The 27,228-nt window shown below is 44.3% G+C and overlaps 1 protein-coding gene across 1 annotated transcript in view; it reads right to left on the reverse strand.

Annotated features, from left to right (window-relative positions):
* Positions 1-27,228, reverse strand: part of LOC115105119 (ribonuclease 3-like) — a 149,515-nt gene that overhangs the window by 24,042 nt on the left and 98,245 nt on the right. Inside the window, 7 exon segments of the mRNA XM_065007134.1 lie at positions 399-445; positions 1,744-1,836; positions 7,256-7,359; positions 9,231-9,313; positions 16,529-16,670; positions 17,981-18,086; positions 26,570-26,727. Coding sequence (XP_064863206.1) covers positions 399-445; positions 1,744-1,836; positions 7,256-7,359; positions 9,231-9,313; positions 16,529-16,670; positions 17,981-18,086; positions 26,570-26,727 — 733 coding nt within the window.

The following is a 27,228-nucleotide window of genomic DNA, read 5'->3' on the forward strand; positions in this document are numbered from 1 at the left end:
CCCTTAGCTGGTGTTAGCTTAGCATCCTTGGCCCATAATGCAGGCAGGCCGGGCCACATGCTAGCTGTGTTCTGGACTTTCTCTTCAAATAGGCTAATGCTCCGTATCCAGCAGCCAACCGACTGGACAGGGCAGTGACCACCGCTCTCTAAAGCTCTTTGGCAGCCATTTCGTAATTTAAAAGACACCAAAGCAGGGTATGTGTTATTTGTGAAAGGCTTAAACACATCGAGGTGGTTCGAACCTCTTCAAATGACTGGACAGGCGACTACACTTTGGCAGTCATTTTGAAAAATATTTGAAAAGACAAAGCAAATATTGAACAAAAGAACCAATGCAGGGTACTACAGTATGTGAAGGGCTTAAACATATTACACTTAGTGGTAATATATACTCACATTTCTCGAGTGCGTCCATAGCAGCTCCCATCTCCGCCTGTTGGATACTGGATTGAAAAGGAGAAGGAAAAAAAAGAGAGAAAAAAAAGAGAGAAAGACGGACAAGAAAGAAAAAGTATTTAGCATATTCAAAACATCCCTTTCAAATGCTGTAGTCTGAGAGCATGCCAATGACAGAGGATTATATAAAAATGTTTTTCCCCAAAGCCTCCCAGGTAGCTAGCACCATGCATACATCTCACAGAGGTAGCTAAGCCTTTGGGCCAGGCGCTCTCTCAGCATGTACACTGTTTACGGTATTGCTCTCTGTAAATATTATATTATGTGATCATAGGCAAGTGGCAGGGGGGGTAACGGGGCTTACGTTTAGTAAATATAAAACAGTAAGCTGGGTAGAGATACTATGGAGGGGACAAAGTTATCGCCAGCTTAGAGGCAGAGAGCGCTCTTTCAAGAGGGCCATGAGAGGGATTTTCAATGCAGAGGGGTGAGAGATGTTTGATGGATTTTGTATTATTCTTAAGCTGAGTAGAATAGTTTTATCTCCTCTCTGAAAGGGTCTTCCTTCACGCAGCGATTCACATTTTCTTTACCCTACGGTTCTTTATAAAAGCCTCCCCATCCTTTCCCCCCGTCCCTCTGAAGAAAAACATCACAGGTAGAACCAAACAAAACCCTAGCTAGCCCTGGAGAAAATCAGTCTCAAATGGCACCCTATTCCCTTCATAGTGCATTAGTTTTGAACAAAAGGGAACAGGGTGCACTATGAAGGGAACAGGGTGCCTATTGTGCCGCAGCCTAAGGCACACTGTGTGCAGACTCTTTTTTTGTCACAGAGCTTTTCTACAGCCATCCCAGCTAGCCCTAGCTCTAGTCCAGGGCGTTAGTGAAGGCATGCTCAGCGTTAGCAAACCGCATTAATGTCCTGGACCAGAGCTAAGCTAGCTCTGGAGAGCGAGACACTGTGTGCGGTCTCTCGCTCTCACAGGGCATTTCCCCTCCTCAAAATGATGTTTCTATAATACCATTTATGTCAATTCAATAATGAATCGATTCATTTTCATTCCGCATAAAGTCCCTCCCAATAGAACAGCCACAGAGCTTAATTGCTATAATAAACACCATCAATAAAACATGGCCATTATTTCTCGAGCCCATTAGCCGTGCATTGAGCAGAGCGGTGCACACTGTAGACTGCATCCTGGATGCCACTCTATTCCCTGTGTAGTGCACTACTTTTGACCAAGAACCAATGGGCCTCTGGTCAAAAATCAGTGCACTATATAGGGACTAAGGTGCCATTTGGGACACATGCTAACTCGGTCTAATGGGTGGGTCTACGTACCTTGGGCCCTTGCCACAGCCTATCCTCTCTCCTTTGAAGTACACAGCCACAGTGTAGGTTCGCGCGTGAGACGGCCCCACTGTCTGCAGGGTCCTGCAGCAAACGGATGAAAAGGAGAGTGGGATGAGCGACGGAGGAGAGGAAAAAAGGAACAAGAGAGAAATAATGACGGACATGAGAAAGCTCAAGGACACTCAATGTTGGTATCGTCCTTCTGGAAAAGAACAAGAAAACAAACATTTTCATTTGGAGCTAATATAATTCATCTCCAGAGAGAGAGGAAAAAGGGAGAGAGGAGAATACAGGAGAATACTTTGATTCGCCTGGGCGTGGTTTGACAGTGTACAGAAGCCATCTGAGGGACAGTTAAACAATAAAAAGGCCCCCGCATCATCTCTGGACGGTTAAAATATGTGTGTTCTTCTGCTACAAAGAAAAGAAAAATAGAATAAAGTAGTAAAAGAATGATAATGCTCTCTGACAGTCCCCACCAGGCTTTGGTGTTATGTGGAAATGCATGAGCCACCAGCAAACTCCGGGAGAAAGTCCTGGAAAACGATATCACATTCAAATCATATGAAACATTTAAAAATATATTAGACATCACCATTTTTAGTTAGATATCAGCAGGGAGAAGGGAGTACAAGTAAACAACACTTGTAGATGTCTAAAATGTTAACATTAGCATAAACCACACACCGACACCCTAAATTATTAACAAACAATTTACTTATTTCAGGGGTGCTATTAATTTTTAATGCAATGTGGTCACTTACGGCATTTCATCAATAATTCAATCATATTTCTCACTTACAAATGAAGAAGCCTGTGGCATGTTCCGAAACAAATACTAACGGTTCTTCAGCCCTGCTGAATTCTGAAACAAACCTCGACAGGGAAAACTGTCACTTGGAATTAGAATCTCTCTGAAAGCGGCAGAAACCAGAGAAATGGGGATATGAGGAAGCATTAGTCAGCTGTCACATCCAAGCAGGTCACACATTCAGTACAGTACAGACAGACATAATATGTATGTTTGTATTGATTTTACGGTCCTTTAATAGTGGTTTCTTTGCAGCAATTCGACCATGAAGGCCTGACTCACACAGTCTCTTCTGAACAGTTGAGGTCTGTCTGTTACTTGAACTCTGTGAAGCATTTATTTGGCTTCAATCTGTGGTTTAGGTAACTCTAATGAATTTATCCTCTGCAGCTGAGGTAATGCTGGGTCTTCCTTTCTTGTGGCGGTCCTCATGAGAGCCAGTTTCATCATAGCTCTTGGTTTTTGCAACTGCAATTGAAGAAACTTTCAAAGTTCTTGACATTTTCCGGATTCACTGACCTTCACATCTTAAAGTAATGATGGACTGCTGTTTTTCTTTGCTTATTTGACCTCTTCCTGCCATAATATGGACTTGGTCTTTTACCAAATGTTATTTCATAGTTTTGATGTCTTCACTATTATTCTACAATGTAGAAATTTGAAAAAATTAAGAAAAACTCTGGAATGAGTAGGTATTCCCAGACTTTTGACTGGTACTGGAAATATATATAAACTCCTTTTTCAGGACCTTGTCTTTCAAAGATAATTTGTAAAAATCCAAATAACTTCACAGATCTTCATTGTAAAGGGGTTAAACATTGTTTCCCATGCTTGTTCAGTGAACCATAAACAATTAATGAACATGCACCAGTGGAACAGTTGTTAAGACACTAACAGCTTACAGACGGTAGGCAATTAAGGTCAGTTATGAAAATTTGGGACACTAAAGAGGCCTTTCTACTGACTAGGAAAAAAAACAAAAGAAAGATGCCCAGGGTCATCCTGACATGACAATGCCACCAGCCATACTGCTCGTTCTGTGCGTGATTTCCTGCAAGACAGGAATGTCAGTGTTCTGCCATGGCCAGTGAAGAGCCCGGATCTCAATCCCATTGAGCACAACTGGGACCTGTTGGATCAGAGGGTGAGGACTAGGGCCATTCCCCCGAGAAATGTCCAGGAACTTGCAGGTGCCCGTGGTGGAAGAGTGGGGTAACATCTCACAGCAAGAACTGGCAAATCTGGTGTAGTCCATGAGGAGGAGATGCACTGCAGTACTTAATGCAGCTGGTGGCCACACCAGATACTGACTGTTACTTTTGATTTTGACCCCCCCTTTGTTTAGGGACACATTATTTGCATGTATGTGGAACTTTTATGTTTGTCTCAGTTGTTGAATCTTGTTATGTTCATACAAATATTTACACATGTTAAGTTTGCTGAAAATAAACGCAGTTGACAGTGAGAGGAGTTTATATCCACACTATGAGGTTGGAATAATACTGTGAAAATCTGAAAATTATGATAATACCCTATTATAGTAAGCGCTGGTTGAAAAGAGCACCTGGAATTTCAGTCTGTTTGGTGGGGGTGGAGTTTTGGCATGTCTGGGTCTGGGGCATGCCACCATGCGAGCACAGTTTTTGAGAGGCCCCCTCACGCCTCCAGATAGCATTATGAACACGTCATGAGGCATGGCAAAATGTATAGAATTACAGTAAATTAGCTTTAAAAAATAAACATTTTCTCACATCCTCATGGCAAAATGTGTGGAATTGATGGCAGCATTCGCGTGAAACTGAAAGCGCGAACCACTGCTTTTAATCAGGGCAAGGTGACCGGAAACATGACCAAATACAAACAGTGTAGCTATTCCCTCCGCAAGGCAATCAAACAAGCTAAGCGTCAGTATAGAGACAAAGTAGAATCTCAATTCAACGGCTCAGACACAAGAGGTATGTGGCAGGGTCTACAGTCAATCACGGATTACATAAAGAAAACCAGCCCCGTCACGGACCAGGATGTCTTGCTCCCAGGCAGACTAAATAACTTTTTTTGAGGACAATACAGTGCCACTGACACGGCCTGCAACCAAAACATGTGGCCTCTCCTTCATTGCAGCCGAGGTGAGTAAAACATTTAAACGTGTTAACCCTCGCAAGGCTGCAGGCCCAGACGGCATCCCCAGCCGCGCCCTCAGAGCATGCGCAGACCAGCTGGCTGGTGTGTTTACGGACATATTCAATCAATCCCTATCCCAGTCTGCTGTTCCCACATGCTTCAAGAGGGCCACCATTGTTCCTGTTCCCAAGAAAGCTAAGGTAACTGAGCTAAACGACTACCGCCCCATAGCACTCACTTCCGTCATCATGAAGTGCTTTGAGAGACTAGTCAAGGACCATATCACCTCCACCCTACCTGACACCCTAGACCCACTCCAATTTGCTTACCGCCCAAATAGGTCCACAGACGATGCAATCTCAACCACACTGCACACTGCCCTAACCCATCTGGACAAGAGGAATACCTATGTGAGAATGCTGTTCATCGACTACAGCTCGGCATTTAACACCATAGTGCCCTCCAAGCTCGTCATCAAGCTCGAGACCCTGGGTCTCGACCCCGCCCTGTGCAACTGGGTACTGGACTTCCTGACGGGCCGCCCCCAGGTGGTGAGGGTAGGCAACAACATCTCCACCCTGCTGATCCTCAACACTGGGGCCCCACAAGGGTGCGTTCTGAGCCCTCTCCTGTACTCCCTGTTCACCCACGACTGCGTGGCCACGCACGCCTCCAACTCAATCATCAAGTTTGCGGACGACACAACAGTGGTAGGCTTGATTACCAACAACGACGAGACGGCCTACAGGGAGGAGGTGAGGGCCCTCGGAGTGTGGTGTCAGGAAAATAACCTCACACTCAACGTCAACAAAACTAAGGAGATGATTGTGGACTTCAGGAAACAGCAGAGGGAACACCCCCGTATCCACATCGATGGAACAGTAGTGGAGAGGGTAGCAAGTTTTAAGTTCCTCGGCATACACATCACAGACAAACTGAATTGGTCCACCCACACAGACAGCATCGTGAAGAAGGCGCAGCAGCGCCTCTTCAACCTCAGGAGGCTGAAGAAATTCGGCTTGTCACCAAATGCACTCACAAACTACAGATGCACAATCGAGAGCATCCTGGCGGGCTGTATCACCGCCTGGTGCGGCAACTGCTCCGCCCACAACCGTAAGGCTCTCCAGAGGGTAGTGAGGTCTGCACAACGCATCACCGGGGGCAAACTACCTGCCCTCCAGGACACCTACACCACCCGATGTTACAGGAAGGCCATAAAGATCATCAAGGACAACAACCACCCGAGCCACTGCCTGTTCACCCGGCTATCATCCAGAAGGCGAGGTCAGTACAGGTGCATCAAAGCTGGGACCGAGAGACTGAAAAACAGCTTCTATCTCAAGGCCATCAGACTGTTAAACAGCCACCACTAACATTGAGTGGCTGCTGCCAACACACTGACTCAACTCCAGCCACTTTAATAATGGGAATTGATGGGAAATGTAAAATATATCACTAGCCACTTTAAACAATGCTACCTAATATAATGTTTACATACCCTACATTATTAATCTCATATGTATAGGTATATACTGTACTCTATATCATCTACTGCATCTTTATGTAATACATGTATCACTAGCTACTTTAACTATGCCACTTTGTTTACATACTCATCTCATATGTATATACTGTACTCGATACCATCTACTGTATCTTGCCTATGCCGCTCTGTACCATCACTCATTCATATATCTTTATGTACATATTCTTTATCCCCTTACACTTGTGTGTATAAGACAGTAGTTTTGGAATTGTTAGCTAGATTACTTGTTGGTTATTACTGCATTGTCGGAACTAGAATCACAAGCATTTCGCTACACTCGCATTAACATCTGCTAACCATGTGTATGTGACAAATAAAATTTGATTTGATTTGAATAATACTCATCAATGTAACCCTTCATTCAGTCTTAGAATGGGACTGTCCCTTGTTGCGTATATGTCTCTCTCAATGTAGCATGACATTTGCCATAAAACTGCACGTCTCTCTCTGCCCCATGGCAAAATGTGTAGAATTGCAATAAGTTTACCACCAATCTGCATCCCAAATGGCACCCTATTCCCTATATAATGCTCTACCTTTGACCAGGGAACATACGGGCCCTGGTCAAAAGTAGTGCACTATATAGGGAATAGGGTACCATTTCAGACACATCCCAAAGCCTGCTATCAGTTGCTTCCCATGAAATATTCAGACCTTAATTCAAATCAAATCTCTCAAGTTATCTTAACAAGAAAGTGAAGTATACACTGTGGTGAATTCCAAACAGTCTGGTCCTGTAACCCACACACACACGCAGTTGTCAGTTATCAGAGAGACATTTAGCCTAGTTCATTTTGCCTTGGAACTTGGGAAGCTGTCCGTTAAATGACACTTGTCCCTTGACCTTATGTCAAATAAGAGGTTTCTTTGGAAGTGGTGCTTTTTATCCCAACAACAAAGACCTTTACACAACACAGCACATTCACTATGCCTGTGTGTGGTTAATGTGTGTGTGTGCGTGTGGGGGGGGGGGGGGGGGGGGCAGGAGAACAAGTTGTATGGAGGGAGCAATAGCTTACTTGTAGAGGGGTATGTCGGGCTCCTTGCCCTCCGTGCGCAGGGTCAGGCAGCACTGTTGGAGCTGGGATTTAGGATCGTTCCAATCCTGGTTTAGGATAAACTCCTGCAACACACACATCACAAATACTGTAGAGTAACAATTACAAACTCTACCTCTATTCATCTCTCTTTCCCCTGCTTTCATTGCTTCCCTGACTCTTTCCTGCTTTCCACCTCTTATCCTACTCTCACTTTTTGTTCTTCTCTGGCGCTCTCTGCCTCTCCATCTCTCTGACTTTTCTCTCTCTGCAGTGGGCACAAATCACAGGCTACTTAAGACAAAAGCGTCTCCAGCCTGCTCCTAGCAGAGACAGAAATACAGAGCTCTCTCTCAGGGTCTGTCTGGGAGTCTCCCAGGTGTGCAGGCCTGATACATTCTCCAATCCAAAGGGACTTCTAAAAGCACTTCCATTAACTGGAAAGCAGCCCTGTTATAAAAAAAGGGACACTTTGAATCTATAACTGTCTGTTCCTATTAATTTTCTACAAAGATGGGTTCGGCATGCCTTGTAGCCAATGCTCTCGCCTGCTCCCTCTTTGGTGTTCCCTCTCCCTCTCTGGGGGGCATCCCTACCCCTCCTTCCCGCCTTCAGCAATAAGAGATTTGTACTGGCTGTTTTGATACCAAAACACATGCACATAAATTGCACAAATACATACACACAGGTGTACACACACGTACATCCTACAAGGACATAATGGTTCCATATAAGTCCTTTGACTTTCTTCCAGAAGATTCTTTAAAGCAATAATAGCCTCTTAGAAACCAGAGCCCTATGTTCCAAATTGCTCCCTATTCCCTACATAGTGCATTACTTTAGGGAATAGTGGCCCCTATGGGGCCAGGACAAATATAAGCACCCACCCACATTATCATATAGGGAATAGGGTGCCCTTTGGGACGAAGTCTGAAAGGCTATGTTAAGAGATGTGTTAAGAGATGTGTTGGGCTTTTTCACAACTTTTTGGTGGAAGTGGAAATGAGGTGCTCTCTCTCTGTAGTCGCACACACACACACACACACACACACGGTTCAGATCCTCCATGGCCACCCACACTCCCAGGAGACCCACACAGACAGCAATTAGTACACCATTGTAGGCTGAGCCATCACCTTCACACAGTGTGCAGGATGTGTGTGAGTGTGTGAAGGAGGTAGCCGTAGTGTGTGTGTGTGTGTGTGTGTGTGTGTGTGTGTGTGTGGAAGCAGTAGTCTCTCTTGACCATTCTAACAGGAAGAAGCAGGTCCACCAAGCTATTCATCCTACAGACAGAATGTCTTCTCTAAAGGGAGGGAGGGAGGGAGGGAGAGGAGGGAGGAGGAGGGTGGCAGGTCCACCAACCTATTCATCTTACAGAGACTCACTTCTCTAAATCTCACCAATTTACTGATACGTCACACCCCCTGCCATCTAATACGAGAGGAGGCTTAACTGAGGTCTTTCTGAATGAACACCACACCCACCACCTGAAACACTTGAGAAACAACAGCACCTTAGAACAGGTCAGTGTGCTGGCTACACCAGTGGTGGTAGGGGATCAATATCTAAACAGTCAGTAACAACCCAATAAAGTAGCTAGCAAAGACCCAACCGGAACCGGCGCCCATTAAAGATGACTACAATAGGACTGTACAGCCATGCTTAGACCGTTGAGGAGTCGAGCACCACTTGAGTGCCGCTCGTCAATGCTAGTGCTATTAGTTTAGCCATTAGCTTCCGTCGCCTCCCCTCTCTACCGGTGGTACATAGAGAAGAGAAGAGTGGTCATTGATTGGCGAGTGAGTGGCCTCTCTCGCGGTCGTGGGGATGCTGGCTGTCGATGGGATCAGAGGAGAGTGAGTGCGACCTCACCTTCAAACATGCACGCCCTCAGACGCACAGAGGAGATTGCGCGCGCACGAGCGCACACACACACACACACACGCTCACTCACCTTCAGTCGAGGGAAGAAGCAGACGTTCATGAAGGTGTGAACGTACTCCAGATCCTTATCGATGTAGAGCGCCGCGATGAAAGCTGCCCGTGACAGAAGAGAAGAGGAAAGAACAATGAACGAGGGATGAAAGAGACATAACGGAAGGGATGAAAGGGAGAGTCGATGTTTAAGAAGTAACGTCGTACAAATATAAAAAATGCTTTGTGGTTAAGAACAACATTAACACGAGAGGAGAGGGGGGAATGGGTATACTAGAAGGGGGTTTATATATCGACTGAACGGAACCGGATGGACCATGATGGCTGGCTGCTGCCTATCTGGGCCCATATATACATTTCAGGGTAGCAGTGCTGATCTAGGATCCTTTAAAAATATATATATTTTAGATCATAATGAATAAGGTTATATGGACAGATCTTAGATTGGCACTCCTACTCCGAGATGCTTTGTTGATATTGGCCCTGGACTCAATAATAAAGGCTCCATACAAGTTGCACAGACATCAAAAGGAAATAGAACATAATAACACACTAAATATAACAATTTGATCTTCCACCATAGTTAATGGAACCGTGCTGGAAAGGACCATTTAAAAAGAGAATATTTCAGCCAGAGCAGTAAAAGTTAGCAGTACCATAGTATAAAAAAGGGTAATATAACCTAGTCTGTCTACTGTCAGACTGTACAATAACAGCCTCTAGCTCTTAAATGATTTCAAAGTAATCTTTTTTAACAATTCAGTTTTCCCATCAAGAAAATAAGTGACCTGTAATTATGAATATAAGTGATACATTCTTATGCTGTTTTCGATGCAAATTTTAATGATGTAAATTCTGCATTTCTTCAGTTTTTCTGTGAAGTGAGCAAGAATGAAAAAAGTATTGTGCAGAAGGCCCTTGTTCATTTTTGTGTCTCCTCCCAGTCCCTTCAGACTACACACCAGTCACCCCCCTTGTTCAGGTTGTCTAAACCATTTTTGTGTCTCCTCCCAGTCCCTTCAGACTACACACCAGTCACCCCCCTTGTTCAGGTTGTCTAAACCATTTTTGTGTCTCCTCCCAGTCCCTTCAGACTACACACCAGTCACCCCCCTTGTTCAGGTTGTCTAAACCATTTTTGTGTCTCCTCCCAGTCCCTTCAGACTACACACCAGTCACCCCCCTTGTTCAGGTTGTCTAAACCATTTTTGGGTCTCCTCCCAGTCCCTTCAGACTATACACCCGTCACCACATTCTACTACACAGTGTTTTATTCTCACCTTACACACAAGAGAAGGCAGGTTGGAGTCAAAGTGAAGAGAGGAGGTAATAAGTAATATTTCAGATGCCGTGTAGAGAGAGGCTGTGTCCCAAATTGCACATTATTCCTTATATAGTGCACTACATTTGACCAGGGCCCCCATGGGAATCGAACCCACAACCCCGGTGTTGCAAGTGCCATAATCTACCAACATAGCTAAACTGCAGTGTTTTCATTGCTCAGGTGCACCTTGTGCTGGGGACCAAAAAAAGGCCACTCAAATGTGCAGCTGTCACACAACAATGCCACAGACGTCTCACGTTTTGAGGGAGCATGCAAATGGCATGCTGACTGCAGGAATATCCACCAAAGCTTTTGCTAGAGAATTAAGCCACCTTCAACATCGTTTAAGAGAATTTGGCAGTACATCCAAACGGCCTCACAACCACAGACCAGGTGTGATCAAGCTAGACCAATACCTCCACATCCGGCTTCTTCAGCTGCGGGATCGTCTGAGACCAGCCAACTGGACAGCTGATGAAACTGTGGGTTAGAACAACCTAAGCATTTCTGCACAAACTGTCAGAAACGGTCTCAGGGAAGCTCATCGGTGTGCTCGTCTTCATCACAAGGGTCTTGACCGGACTGCAGTTCGGCGTCATGACTGACTTCAGTGGGCAAATGCTCACCTTCGATGGCTACTGGCATGGTGGAGAAGTGTGCTATTCACGGATGGTTTCAACTGTACCGGGCAGATGGCAGACGCAGATGTGTATGGCACTGTGGGAGAGCGGATTGCTGATGTCAACCTCGTGAACAGAGTGCCCCAATGGTGGCTGTCGGGTTATGGTATGGCCAAGCATAAGCAATGGACAACAAACACATTTGCATTTTGAAAGCAGAGATGCCGTGATGAGATCCTGAGGCCCATTGTCGTGCCATTCATCAGCTGCCATCACCTCATGTTTCAGCATGATAATGCACGGCCGCCATGAATTTCCTTCAATTGACTGATTGCCTTAAATGAACTGTAACGCAGTAAAACCTTTTAAATGGTTGCATGTTGCGTTTATATTTTTGTTCAGTCTTGCTAAATAGCATGACTGTTCATATGCTCAAGAGTAGCACTCAATTCAGCCCAAACCCCTCAACTCAGCTGTCATCATCTCTGCTCTAGCATTTGAATAATATTTGAGGATGCAAATAATCTAGTGTGTGTGTGTGAGCGTGTACGTGGCACCAAGTACAAAGTTCTCCCTATATAATGTTGCCTTTGATGGATTTAAGACGCTCTCTCTGAGTGTTTCATGTTCACATCGTGTGTGTGTGTATGTGTGTGTACAGTGCATGTCATCCTCTTGTGTCTTGGCCTTTGAAGAGCATCCAGTATGGTACACCTAGTCATGCTGCTGCCACTTGAGCCCGCCCAATACCGCCCAACCCCTTAATGCTTAGGCCTGGTCTTAGGATTCGTCCCAAATTGTGACCTGCTAGCTACATAGTGCACTACTTTTGATCAGACGCATATGAGCCCTGGTCAAAAGTAGTGCACTATGTAGGGAATATGGTGCCTTTTGGGACACAGTCTCAGCCTTGATGTCTGAAGACTGGAAGGACAAGTGAGTGGAGGGAGGGCTGTAACATGTCTTTTCACTAGCCATGACACAGAGCCCTCACTCATTCATCAACCCTCCGGTTACCAAGCAAGCAGCAAAGGACTCAGAAGCCAAAGGACAAGGCCAGGTCCATGTACTCCCACAGGACAATTAAACATCTCTCACTGGCCTTTGGAAAGAGAAGATGCAAAACGCCAATAGTTCAGGGTTTAAAGACGTCAAGGAGAGATGAGAGGTCATGTAACCTACGTACAAAAACATGCAAACGACAATTTTTAAAACCTCAAGGAGAGAGCATTGTAAACAAAGGGATACCACAGAATTACATATACAGAGCATTCGGAAAGTATTCAGGCCGCTTTTGCACATTTTGTTAAGATATAGCCTAATTCTAAAATGGATTAAATACAAATCCTCATAAATCTATACACAATACTCCATAATGACAAAGCAAAAAAAATATATATATATATATTTTTTTAAAGTATTAAGAAGCTTTGCTATGAAACTCGAAATTGAGCTCAGGTGCATGGTGTTTCCATTGATCATCCTTGAAATGTTTCTAAAACTAGATCGGAGTCAAGGACCATATCACCTCCACCCTACCTGACACCCTTGACCCACTCCAATTTGCTTACCGCCCAAATAGGTCAACAGACGATGCAATCTCAACCACACTGCACACTGCCCTAACCCATCTGGACAAGAGGAATACCTATGTGAGAATGCTGTTCGTCGACTACAGCTCGGCATTCTACACCATAGTACCCTCCAAGCTCGTCATCAAGCTCGAGACCCTGGGTCTCGACCCCGCCCTGTGCAACTGGGTACTGGACTTCCTGACGGGCCGCCCCCAGGTGGTGAGGGTAGAGAACAACATCTCCTCCCCGCTGATCCTCAACACTGGGGCCCCACAAGGGTGCGTTCTGAGCCCTCTCCTGTACTCCCTGTTCACCCACGACTGCGTGGCCACGCACGCCTCCAACTCAATCATCAAGTTTGCGGACGACACAACAGTGGTAGGCTTGATTACCAACAACGACGAGACGGCCTACAGGGAGGAGGTGAGGGCCCTCGGAGTGTGGTGTCAGGAAAATAACCTCACACTCAACGTCAACAAAACTAAGGAGATGATTGTGGACTTCAGGAAACAGCAGAGGGAACACCCCTATCCACATCGATGGAACAGTAGTGGAGAGGGTAGCAAGTTTTAAGTTCCTCGGCATACACATCACAGACAAACTGAACTGGTCCACTCACACAGACAGCATCGTGAAGAAGGCGCAGCAGCGCCTCTTCAACCTCAGGAGGCTGAAGAAATTCGGCTTGTCACCAAAAGCACTCACAAACTTCTACAGATGCACAATCGAGAGCATCCTGGCGGGCTGTATCACCGCCTGGTACGGCAACTGCTCCGCCCTCAACCGTAAGGCTCTCCAGAGGGTAGTGAGGTCTGCACAACGCATCACCGGGGGCAAACTACCTGCCCTCCAGGACACCTACACCACCCGATGTTACAGGAAGGCCATAAAGATCATCAAGGACATCAACCACCCGAGCCACTGCCTGTTCACCCCGCTATCATCCAGAAGGCGAGGTCAGTACAGGTGCATCAAAGCTGGGACCGAGAGACTGAAAAACAGCTTCTATCTCAAGGCCATCAGACTGTTAAACAGCCACCACTAACATTGAGTGGCTGCTACCAACACACTGACTCAACTCCAGCCACTTTAATAATGGGAATTGAAGGGAAATGATGTAAATATATCACTAGCCACTTTAAACAATGCTACCTTATATAATGTTACTTACCCTACATTATTCATCTCATATGCATACGTATATACTGTACCCTATATCATCGACTGCATCCTTATGTAATACATGTATCACTAGCCACTTTAACTATGCCACTTTGTTTACATACTCATCTCATATGTATATACTGTACTCGATACCATCTACTGTATCTTGCCTATGCTGCTCTGTACCATCACTCATTCATATATCCTTATGTACATATTCTTTATCCCCTTACACTGTGTATAAGACAGTAGTTTTGGAATTGTTAGTTAGATTACTTGTTGGTTATTACTGCATTGTCGGAACTAGAAGCACAAGCATTTCGCTACACTCGCATTAACATCTGCTAACCATGTGTATGTGACAAATAACATTTGATTTGATTTGAGTCCACCTGTGGTAAATTCAATTGATTGAACATTATTTGGAAAGGCACACACCTGTCAATATAAGGTCCCAGAGTGAACAGTGCATGTCAGCGCAAAAACCAAGCCATGATGTCAAAATAATTATCCGTAGAGCTCCGAGACAGGATTGTGTCGAGGGACAGATGTGGGGAAGGGTACCAAAACATGACTGCAGCATTGAAGGTCCCCAAGAACACAGTGGCCGCCATCATTCTTAAAATGGAAGAAGTTTGGAACCACCAAGACCCTCCCTAGAGCTGGCTGCCCGATCAAACTGAGCAATCGGGGGAGAAGGGCCTTGGTCAAAGAAGCAACAATAGATCTGACGGTAACTCTGACAGACCTCCAGAGTTCCTCTGTAGAGATGGGAGAAATTTCCAGAAGGACAACAATCTCTGTAGCACTCCACCAATCAGGTCTTTATGGTACAGTGGCCAGACGGAAGTCACTCCTCAGTAAAAGGCACATGACAGCCGCTTGGAGTTTGCCAAAAGGCACCTAAAGACTCTCAGACCATGAGAAACAAGATTCTCTGGTCTGATGAAACCAAGACAACTCTTTGGCCTGAATGCCAAGCATCACGTCTGGTGGAAGTCTGCCATCATCCTTACGGTGAAGCGTGTTGGGAGCATCATGCTGTGGGGAAGTTTTTCAGCAGCAGGGACTGGGAGACTAGTCAGGATCAAGGTAAAAATGAACGAAAGTAGAGAGAGATCCTTGATGAAAACGTAATCCAGAGCGCGGAGGACCTCAGACTGGGGCAAAGGTTCACCATCCAACAGGACAACGACCCAAAGCACACAGCCAAGACACTGCAGGAGTGGCTTTGGGACAAGTCTCTGAATGTCCTTGAGTGGCCCAGCCTGAGCCCAGACTTGAACCCAATCGAACATCTCTGGAGAGACCTGAAAATATCTGTGCAGCAACACTCCCCATTCAACCTGACAGAGCTTGAGAGGATCTGCAGAGAAGAATGGGAGAAACCTCCCAAATACAGGTGGGCCAAGCTTGTAGGGTCATTCCCAAGAAGACTCAATGCTTTAATCACAGCCAAAGGTGCTTCAACAAAGTACTGAGTAAAGGGTCTGAATAATTATGTAAATGTAACATTTGACATCATTTCTAAAAACCTATATTTGCTTTGTCATTATGGGGTATTGTGTGTAGATTTGTTGTTTTAAAAAAACATACACTGTATAATCCATTAATTAAAGGATATCTATGCCTTGTTCGTACAATAAATGCAAAATGACAATGGTTTGTGTTTAAAAATCTCAGACAGAGAGAAAGGAGAGTCCTCGGACATACATGCAGTACACACAAAATGGCAATTGATCCGTTTTTAAGAGAGAAGTCAGAAGAGAGACCTTGTAAATACAGTACACATGAAATGCTTGTGGTCCTCTGTAGCTCAGTAGGCAGAGCATGGCACTTACAATGCCAGGATAGTGGGTTCGATCCCTGGGACCACCCATACGTAAAATGTATGCATGCATAACTAAGTCGCTTTTGTTAAAGTGTCTGCTAAATGGCATATATTATATACAGTTGCGGTCAAATATATTGTCACCTGTGCACTTTTCTTAAATACTTCCCAATTTTTCTAAAACAAGTTACAATTGAAACAAACTTTGGGTCTCCACACCACGTTACGGGATTGCAGCACACCTTTAATTTTTTGTAAACTTCAGTTTACAATTTTCATTTAGAAAATAAAGGTTATGGGTCTTCCAGCAGGACAATGACCCCGAACACACATCAATAAGCACCAAGGAATGGTTCAAGAAGTAACGCTGGACTATTCTCAATTATCGATCAAAGAGTCCAGATCCGAACCACACCCAAAACCTATGCCGAGATCTGAAAACAGTTTGCTGCTGAAGAGTGGGCCAATCGCCCAGTAGAAAGGTGCAGCAAGCTCATTAAAACTACAAGAAGCATTTGTCCGCAGTTATATTGGCCAGAGGCTGTTCAACCAAGTACTAGCTCCGGGGCGCCAATAATTTTGTCCCTGTCATTTGTCTTTATTAAAACACACAAAAAAATTGTTAACCTAAGTTTATAGAAAATTGTTCTGCAATGTTGAAAATCAAATAAAGTGTGGAGATCAAACGTTTTTTTCTTCTACTTATTTTAGAAGAAAAAAGGGAATTATTTAAGAAAAATACAAGCGTGCCAATATATTTGGTGACAAATGTATATTCAAAAGGGCTGTGAACTCTATACGTACATTCCAGCAGGTCAGCAAGGGTCTTGGTCCGGAGGGCCACTGGCCGTTTAGTTTTGTCGTTAGTGATAGCAAACTCCTGCATGCCCAGCTCCTCTGCAACTTTGGCCTGGGTACGGTTGTTGACCAAGGAGCTACGCAACAGCTGTGGAACAAACACACATGCAGAAATCAAATTTAGCTCAAACACAGACATATCCATGTCCCAGATGCACTTTTGCACATATCCCCCCCCCCCCCAAAAAAACAACAACAACATATGGACTAACACATCACAGATGCTTTACAGTGCAGGATATTCAATATTTCACTCACATAAATATTACATTGTGACTCAAAGCTCTCTAGATGAAGATATGTCAAAACAAGACAAGTGCATTTCCTGCTCTAAAAGAGACAGCTGAAAACATGATAAATATAATTATAGCAGAGGGGAAAAGAAAGTACAGAAGTAGAGATGAGTTCAGAAAAAGGCTGTGGGACGTCTTTGCTAACTCAGTCTCAACGACACACAGTCACATATAAAAAGCTACACATGTTGAATGAGCACTAATCTACTTGTAATCCATTTGAGTCGGAGTCTGTTTCTACTCTTGGTCAGGCCGGAACCATCACATCCACAGTAGAGCTTGCCGTCACTTAGCTATGCTTCACTGCAGAGCTTTTATCCCATTGATGTCACATCTACTCTCTTCCACTAACAAATATCTAACTGGAGATCTGATTTTACTTAGCAGCTTTTAGTTAAGACGTCTCTATGACAAATTGGTTCCAGAACTAACACTGTATGTTCTTTCTTTCTGACTGCAGAGAACGGAAGAAAAAGGAACCAAAAAATAAAGAGTGGCTTTTTCTTGGGGGTGGGGGTGGGGGCATTCAATATTGATTGAAAATATGGAAAATTCATGAATGGAATGTTCCGGAGGTTACCTTTATATAAGAGGCACACAGAAACACCCCTAACACACACACACACACACACACTGTTACAGCACCATCAATATGGAGAAAGTCCATCTCTCTCCATCTGTACTCTACTGCCATCACAGGGGAGAGAGAGCCTCCTATCAACAAAGGGCCTGCTATTAAAGACAAAGCCACTTTCCCATACAACAAATGGCTACCCAACTCTCTTGTGCTCTCTCTTTCTCTCCCCCTGACACACTTTTTTCAGCACACAAAGACATGGGAAGAAAGAGGGAGGGACACAAAGAGGAGGGAGAGTTAAAGAGAGGTGCACTAGTAAGTGCAGTGGGGGAGTAAAGGATGCAGTGAATAACAGAGAAAACAAAGATGCGTACACACTGCTGCTTATAGATGTTCATAGTAAAGGCACGAACCGACGGGGAGACAAAGATGGAGGGAGAGCGATGGAGAGCACAGAGAGAGAAAGAGGAGTGCAAGATGAGGAAGACGAGATGGAGAGACATTAGGGGTTTGCTTGGAAGTCCTTACTGTTAAGTGTCCTTCATGGTGGTCGGGGAAATGGATGAAGAGGTACTCTGTAGCCACCAGCTGCATGATGGAGTCTCCAAGGAACTCCATCCTCTGGTTGTGGCCCCTGGAAGACAGGGGGAGAAGGGGTAGGGGTGAGGGAGGAGAGTGCGGTAGAGAGAAGCGGAGGCCGGGAGAGATGGGTAAAGAGGGGTGAGGGAGAGGAAAGACGGGTTTATTTCAGGTACACAGCATTTTGGCTTCAACTCAAAATGCGGCTTCAACGTTCAGTCAAACCCATGGGGACTTTACATCTGTATGTTAAAGCTGCAATATGTAACTTTTTGGGTGACCTGACAAAATTCACATAGAAATGTGAGTTACAGATCTGTCAATCTCATTGAAAGCAAGTCTAAGAAGTGATAGATCTGTTCTATGTGCACCATTTCTATGCTTCCCGTTTTTAAGTTTGTTTTTGCATCTTTTAATTTCGGTTTTGTACACCAGCGTCAAACAACAGAAAATACAACATGTTGGGCTATGGAATATATATTTCACAGTGGTTTAGACGGTACAATGATTCTCTACACTTGTTTTCTCACATCCACTGAAATTAGGTGAACTATTAGAATTTTAGCAACTAGGAAATGGCAGAGGGATTCTGCATAGAGCATCTTTAAGAGTTGCGTGCTGAATGAGATGTCCTAAACCACTCATGTGCGCGCACGCACAAAGTCTATACGGTTACTGTTAAATAGAATTGCAAGCTTGGATTGGATAAATGATACCACTGCACGTAGGCGAGTTTCAATTGATTGTGTTGCATTAACTAGGACAAGCAGACACGCACAGCACGTGTGCAAACACAGGCATGCACAAAACAAAACTTTCCTACATTAAACCCCCACCCCTACTGATATCTATGGATGTGTTTGATCATCTTCAGTGAGTGACCAAGCATCATACTTTCTATGCAGTAGTACCATGCTGGACAGGGGGGTGCACTTTACTGTAACTGCAGTGTGGTAGGAGATGGAGGAGAGGCGCTGCGCAGCAATGCTCTTTAATTAAACAGAATTATAGATCAGTGTTGCAGATGTAGGTTGATGTTGTGCCAAGGAGCCAGGGCGGGTAGCACAGACCACAGTGAGAAGAGTGGATCCAAGGAGGAGATTTACATAGACATGGTTGCATCCCAAATGGCACATTATTCCCTATTTAGTGCACTACTTTTGACCAGGGCCCATATGGCACTAGTTAAAAATAGTGCCCTGAATAGGGCATTATTTGGGAAGCAGCCAGAGATGTGAGGATCAGCAGGTGAGAGCAGAAGAGTACAGTTAGAGATGAGGGGAGAGGAGAGAGGAGTGAAGGAAGGGGGAGAGAGGGGAGAGCATCACATCAAAGGTCAGAGATTATTGTCCCCTTTCTGTGGCGTCGGCTGGCGCGTTTTATGTTATGCGGCATATCTGAACTGGGAAATTCTTCTGGAATGTGCTTCATTAGGATGGTGAGAGCAAGAGCGCGAGAGAGAGAGCGAGCGAGAAAGCGCGAAATGAGTGCTGCAGCATACTGTACCTCAAGATTTGTGTGTTAGATGTGAGTGAGCATGTGTTTGTGTGAGAGAAAGAAAAAGAGCGAGAGAGAAAACGAGAGAGAGAAAAAAGCGAGAAGGCGTGTGAGAGAGGGTCGGGGAAGAAGAAAAGCATTTCAGTGTGAAAGGCACAAAGAGCCGTCCCTTATTCCCACCAACAGGAGGCACAATGCAGCGGTAGTAGTGGGTAGGTTAAGGGAGGGGAAAGCAAGGGTGAAATTAAAGTAAAGTGTGAATCCCAGGTCTTTATTCCGCCCTAACTTTCAACTAAAACACCTTTAACAGCTTCAGGAGCACCACGTTTCAGGGACGACTGTTCCATTTTGTAGCGCCTGTGGGAATGTATGACTGTGTGCAAGTGGCTTTTCTGCGACTTGGGAGTTCTATCTTTTAGGGGAATAGTGTTCCCCACAGCAGGGGTCCTGATCCGACTGGGGAGGCTGCACAGTACATTCGGGAAAATATTTAAAAATACAACCCTTCCCTTTTTCCAAATTTTGTTACGTTACAGCTTTATTCTATAATAGATTAAATAAATGTTTTTCCTCATTAATCTACACACAATACCCCCTAATGACAAAGCGTAAACAGACAGACATTTTTGAAATGTATTCAAATAAATTCCTTATGTATTCAGACCCTTTGCTATTAGACTGGAAATTGAGCTCAGGTGCACCCTGCTCCCATTGATCATCCTTGAGATGTTTATACAACTTGATTGGAGTCCACCTGTGGTAAATTAAATTGATTGGACAAGATTTGGAAAGGCACACACTTGTCTATGTAAGGTCCCACAGTGGACAATCCATTTCAGAGCAAAATTGTCCGTAGAGGTCCGAGACAGGATTGTGTTGAGGCACAGATCTGGGGAAGGGTACCAAAAAATGTCTGCAACATTGATGGTCCCCAAGAACACAGTGGCCTCCATCATCCTTAAATGGAATAAGTTTGGAACCACCAAGACTCTTCCTAGAGCTGGCTGCCCAGCCAAACTGAGCAATCGGGGGAGAAGGATCCTTGTCAGGGAGGTGACCGAGAACCCAATGATCACTCTGACAGAGCTACAGAGTTCCTCTGTGGAGATGGGAGAACCCTTCCAGAAGCACAACAATCTCTGGACCAATGCACCAATAGAGTGGCCAGACAGAAGCCACTCTTCAGTAAAAAAGGCACATGACAGCCCGCTTGGCGCCTAAAGACTCTCAGACCATGAGAAACAAGATTTTCTGGTCTGATGAAACCAAGATTAAACACTTTGGCCTGAATGCCAAGCGTCACGTCTGGAGGAAACCTGGCACCATCCCTAAGGTGAAGCATGGTGGTGGCAGCATCAGGCTGTGGGGATAATTTTCCAGCAGCAGAAACTGGGAGACAAGTCAGGATTGAGAGAAAGATGAATGGAGCAAAGTAGAGAGAGATCCTTGATGAAAACCTGCTCCAGAGCGCTCAGGACCTCAGACTGGGGCGAAGGTTCACCTTCCAACAGGACAACAACCCAAAGCACACAGCCAAGACAACGCAGGAGTGGTTTTGGGACAAGTCTCCGAATGTCCTTGAGTGGCCCAGCCAGAGCCCGGACGTGAACCCAATCGAACATCTCTGGAGATACCTGCAAAAAGCTGTGCAGCAACGATCCCTATCCAACCTGACAGAGCTTGAGAGGATCTGGAGAGAAGAATGGGAGAAACTCCCCAAATACAGGTGTGCCAAGCTTGTAGCGTCATACCCAAGAGGACTCGAGGCTGCAATCGCTGCCCAAGGTGCTTCAACAAAGTACTGAGTAAAGGGTCTGAATACTTATGTAAATGTGGTATTTCTTTTTAAAAATGTATTATATATTTGCCCCAAAAATTCTAAATCCGTATTTGCTTTGTCATTATGGGGTATTGTGTGTAGATTGACGGGAAACATTTTTTTTCCATCAATTTTAGAATAAGGCTGTAATGTAAAAATATGTGGAAAAATTCAAGGGGTGTGAATTTCTTTCCAAATGCACTGTATATAACCTGAGCAGAGCGAAGCGGGAGGAGAGTAGTGGTGCGGCCTCTCGTGGTTTGGGATCATTGATCCTGGCAGCCATTGAGTGACCTAATCATTAGGGGCCTATGAGAAAAAAGGTTGCTTCCCAAATGGCACCCTAATCCCCTTTATATTGCACTACTTTCAGGTAAAAGGTATGACACTACATATGGAATAGTGTCCCATTTGGGAGGCAGCCGAGGGGATTTAGTGGGTAGAGACTGAGCTTGTCTCTGGGATCTCTAAAAGGGGTGAACTCACAGCTCCACGTCCTCCAAGAGGTCAGCCTCTATCCATCTATTTCCACCACCATGACGTTACTGTGTCGGTGTGTGTGTGCGCGTGCCCGTCTCCTCTATTAACTGTACTTTCCTATTGTACAACCTTCATTCCAGTTTCCAGTGTAATGAGATCAGTCTTAAGGTTGCCCTACATCAGAGGTGTCAGACTCACATTGCTACCGACCTCTTGTTCTCAATGAACACAATTCACACTATCTGAAGCTAGATTTGATTAAATTTCAAACTCAGTTCTATCAGCATCACATTTTAATCAATGATGAAGAATTGTGGGCGGTCTAATTATTTTATCATGAAAGGCTGGAAATGTTATATTATCTCCCCTCAGAGAGTCAAATCAGACGCACTGACAGCATTACAACGCTGCAGAATTTAGATGAGCTGGAGTCGGATGTTGGATCGGATATTGAGCTCGAAATCGACGTTGCTGATGAAGAGTCATCTGTTTCTGATGTTCACTGAGCCTCCGCCTCCAATGCCTGAGCCTCACCGCAGAAAAACCAGAACTGAGCCAACATACGTTGATACCAACTGCCACGGTGAGACAGAATTCTGGAATGAATGGCACGATTTGGGTAGAAAAGACTGACGAGAGCGCAACAAGGGGGACTTCACAAAGAGAGCAGGCCTTACACCTCAAGTAAAGAGACATTTCCAGAGCACTGGACATATCGCTTTGTTTATGTGCTGTCATGACTCTCCTGTGGGTGGGTCAAAGGCCTCAAATGAGCTTGCTATATAGCTTACAACCGGTTGGTCCGGTTTGGACACGTTAACACTCGGTTGTAAATTAGGCAGGAGGGGAATCTGTCCCTTTTTGTGATGATAGGATTGTGATTTTAGTTCTCTAACAAGATCATAGCAGCCGCTATGAACAAGGCAGTTAACCCAATGTTCCTAGGCCGTCATTGTAAATAAGAATTTGTTCTTAACTGACATGCCTAGTTAAATAAAGATTAAATAAAAAATTGAAAATATACTTTGCCTCGTAACTAGACACGCCGGAGGGAGCTCAAACACACCTTTTTACTCGAGGGTATACAAGATTGAGTTAAAAATTAACATACTGTAAGAGTAAAACCACCAGCTGCGGCTAGGTCTTCAAGGGGTTGGAAACTTTCCAGAATCTTTCCGGGAATTTTACATGGGAAGTTAAGCCCGGTAATTTGGGGAATTATGGTTAAATTCATCAAAACAGTTAGCTTATAACAGTGAACCTTTTTTTGTGGGATTATAGACATTTGTGGGATTATAGGCAATTCTAGGTTTTGTGGCATATTTTGGTTAAACTATCTCCAATTCAATGGAATTGCAACCCTCTGCATGAACAGTGCATTCGTCCATCACATATGCAGTGCACTCTTCCATCACATGTACAGCTGATTCTCAAGATTTTTGATAATTTGCAAATAAATTCATTAAAGATCCTACAATGTGATTTTCAGGATTTTTTTCCCTCATTTTGAAGTGTACCTATGATGCAAATTTACAGGCCTCTCTCATCTTTTTAAGTGGGAGAACTTGCACAATTGGTGGCTGACTAAATACTTTTTTGCCCCACTGATATAGTTGAGTTTACTTCGGGAGATGGTAACTCGTTGACCTCTCTGGGATATGTGGGACGCCATCCCACCTGCCCAAAATCTAGTGAAAATGCAGAGCCCTAAATTCAAATAAAGTACTATAAAAATGTGACTGACTCAATCACACATACAATACACCAAACTAAAGCTACACTTGTTGTGAATCCAGCCAACGTGTCAGATTTCAAAAAGGCTTCACGGCGAAAGCAAACGATGCTATTATCTGAGGACAGCACCCCAGCAAACATTCACAGACAATCATTTTTCAACACTCCAGGCGCGACACAAAACGCAGAAATAAAGATATAATTCATGCCTTACCTTAGACAAGCTTTTCTGTTGGCACAATATGTCCCATAAACATCACAAATGGTCCTTCTGTTCGATTAATTCCATTGATATATATCCAAAATGTCCATTTATTTGGAGTGTTTGATCCAGAAAAACACTGGTTCCAACTCGCGCAACATGACTACAAAATGTCTAAGTTACTTGTAAGCTTTGTCCAAACATTTCAAACTACTGTCCTAATACAACTTTAGGTATTTTTTTTACGTAAATAATCAATCAAATTTAAGACGGCATTAACTGTGTTCAATAAAACAAAGTGGAGCGTGCTTTTCAGGTCACGCGCCTCTAACAAAGAGTACACTTCTCTCTAGCCTCGTTCTGAACAATGATACTTCTTAATTTCTCAAAGGAAAAACCTCAACCAATTTCTAAAGACTGTTGACATCCAGTGGAAGCGATAGGAACTGCAAGAAAGTCCCTTAGAAATCTGGATTCCCAATGAAAACCTTGGGCCTGAGTAGCATGCAGTTTAGTTTGGACACGCTTTTCATCCGGACGTGAAAATACTGCCACCTATCCCAGAGAAGTTAAACAACTTTGCCCGTGGTGCCCCAAATTCCTAATGAGTTAATTGTTACATGATTACTTTCATCTAGTAACAATTAAACATAGTAGGTAAATAGAAGTCATCACATTAATGAGAGTCACGTCACGACAGTGTCACGCAGATGTTGCAGCACATGAGAGATTGTACTGTCGCTCATGCGCACAGAAAGGTTAACAGTATGCGGGATACAGTATCTTGTCATGGCTATATTTCCACGAATATTTCTTAATGCAATTCATCATTTACAATTGTTTATGCACTATTTATCAAGCGTTGGTGCTTATGTTTGCACACCTTGTGGGTTGACATGCATCTGACGCGTTTGCAAAAGGAGACTTCCAGCAACGGTCTCAACATTCTCTAGCGGGTACTTTTAGGCTGAAAGGCCCAGAGGTTCTAGCGTTAAGGACACCGGAGTACTTACATTGGGCTTGACTAATGTGCAATCTAATTAAGCAATAAGGCACAAGGGGGTGTGGTATATGGCCAATATACCATGGCTAAGGGCTGTTCTTACGCAAAGTGCAACATGGCGTGCCTGGATAGAGCCCTAAGCTGTGGTTTATTAGCCATATACCACAAACCCCCGAGGTGCCTTATTGCTATTATAAACTGGTTACCAACGTAATTAGAGCAATACAAATAAATGTTTCGTCATGCATGTTGTCAGCGAATCAGCAATCAGGGCTTGAACCACCCAGTTTATAATAATAAATTGAGAATTGGGGCGGCAGGGTAGCCTAGTGGTTAGAGCGTTGGATTAGTAACCGGAAGGTTGCAAGTTCAAACCCCCGAGCTGACAAGGTCGTTCTGTCGTTCTGCCCCTGAACAGGCAGATAACCCACTGTTCCTAGGCAGTCATTGAAAATAAGAATTTGATCGTAACTGACTTGCCTAGTTAAATAAAGGTCAAATAAAAAAGTAATAATGGGTTAGCATTGCAGGCATCTTTCTCTACCTTGAGGAGGACAACATTCAAAGGTAACCTTGACAGCTCAACTTCCAGCCCTCTAATCGACTTCACTGACCTTGAGTGGCGAGACGATCTGACATTAAAGTGATGGATTAAAACACACACGCCATGCACAAACGCTTAAACGTCCTAGTTGGTCATTTGGTTTAGCTGTCCAGCTCACTATTGTGTTGCTAACATGTCACTATTGTGAATGTATCAAACGCCTACACGGTGAAGCACATCTCCTAAAATCCTACATGACTCGTGCAATTACGTTCCATTACATGTCATTTTTAACAGCATTTTTAAACACAATGAATGAACAATGCTACAGTACAGTTGGTGAAAATCGAATAAAGACAGCTTGCTGTCGAAACGTTGATGAATAAAGTATTGCATCAGAGTGTGCAGCTTTTATTTTGCTTTTAAAATAACGCTACAGTGTAACACCAAAGGTAACAATGTTAATCTCGAGACAAGTATGATTCATACAGACTTACTCAATAACACACTGTTTACACTCGAGGGAAAAAACACCCATTCTTCACACTACTTTTCTACAGTAAGTTGCAAGCAATGAAAGCCTTCTATAAAAGGTGAGAAGCAGGCAGAGAAACACAGTGGTTCTTCACTCAATTGAAATCCTTAATGTCAGAAACTTTATAAAATCAATGATTTCCCCATTATTTTAGACATGAAGTTTGATTTGATATATAAGCCTTTTGAGACAATTATATTGATGTTGGAATCTGAAATGAACTCTGGGGTCAAATCAAGTCAAAGAACATCTCAAACATTCGTAAAAAAAAAAGAAGTGTATTCATAACACATGAAGTGTCAATTAAAGTAAATAAAACCTGTAGCAATAAACTAAGAAAGAGAGAGAACGAGGGAAAGAATGAGAGAGGGAACAAAAGAGAGAAACAAAGAGAGAAATTAACAGAGGGAGAGAGGGAAAGACCATTCGCACGAGAGAGAATGAATAAGAACCAAAGCCTCGGGCCAGCTAGTAAATATAATCAACATTTAAAAACTAAATTTCCCATGGGGGAGCCGGGGCTGTGACCTCACTAGCGGAGTCAGGCAATGGCTGGAGAGGGATTTTAGTGTCCCGTGGGAGGACTACACAGGCTGCAAAAGACCCAGGATTAGGCAGTGGGACAACTACGAGTTGCACAGTCCATCAATCACTACGGTACCGGGACGGAGGATAGACCGGGGAGCCACGCACGCAACCACACACGCACCCCTCCCATACTCACAGTGTGAGGTGGTTGAAGCCCACGGTCCTCAGTGTGAAAGCTCTGGCCAGCAGGCGACAGTGTGTGAACATAACACCGATGGTGTCCTCAAAGTCTGTCAGCTTCTGAAGCACCGGAGACGTCTCGATCAGCTGCCTGTCCGTCTGCGGCTCCTGCACCTGGTAAAAGACAACACAGCATTTACAGCTAAACACCGCATGAAAACAGCGGCACCTCCGTGGAATTCAGCTGTGGTTTAGATTAGAGCAGGGATAGGCAAGTCTGGATCTGAAGGGCAGGTAGAAGACTAGAGGTGAGCAAACTTTCTGGCATGAGGGCCATATCGGGATTTCAGAATTCAACGGAGGGCCGCTCAGATTTGATTTTACTGATTCCTTTGCGGGCCAGGAATAGGGCAGTTATTTGAAAATATAAGTCCATTATATTTTCTATACTCTTTCTATCTAGTCAGATGTTTTCCTAACCCCCTCCCCCCCCCTCCCATGGTTGCTAGTTCAGTGCAATAGGGTTTTAACAGAGACAGAACACTGCATAATAATGATGACCTCCCTTATTAGCGGAAGGGATATGCTAGAACGCATGTGTGAAATCAGGAGAGGGCTGTGTGTGTGTGTGTTAAATCAGGAGATGCACTAGGTCTAATAGATGCATTCATCAGC

The sequence above is a fragment of the Oncorhynchus nerka genome, linkage group LG22 (genome assembly GCF_034236695.1).
Source record: "Oncorhynchus nerka isolate Pitt River linkage group LG22, Oner_Uvic_2.0, whole genome shotgun sequence".
Lineage (NCBI taxonomy): Eukaryota > Metazoa > Chordata > Actinopteri > Salmoniformes > Salmonidae > Oncorhynchus > Oncorhynchus nerka.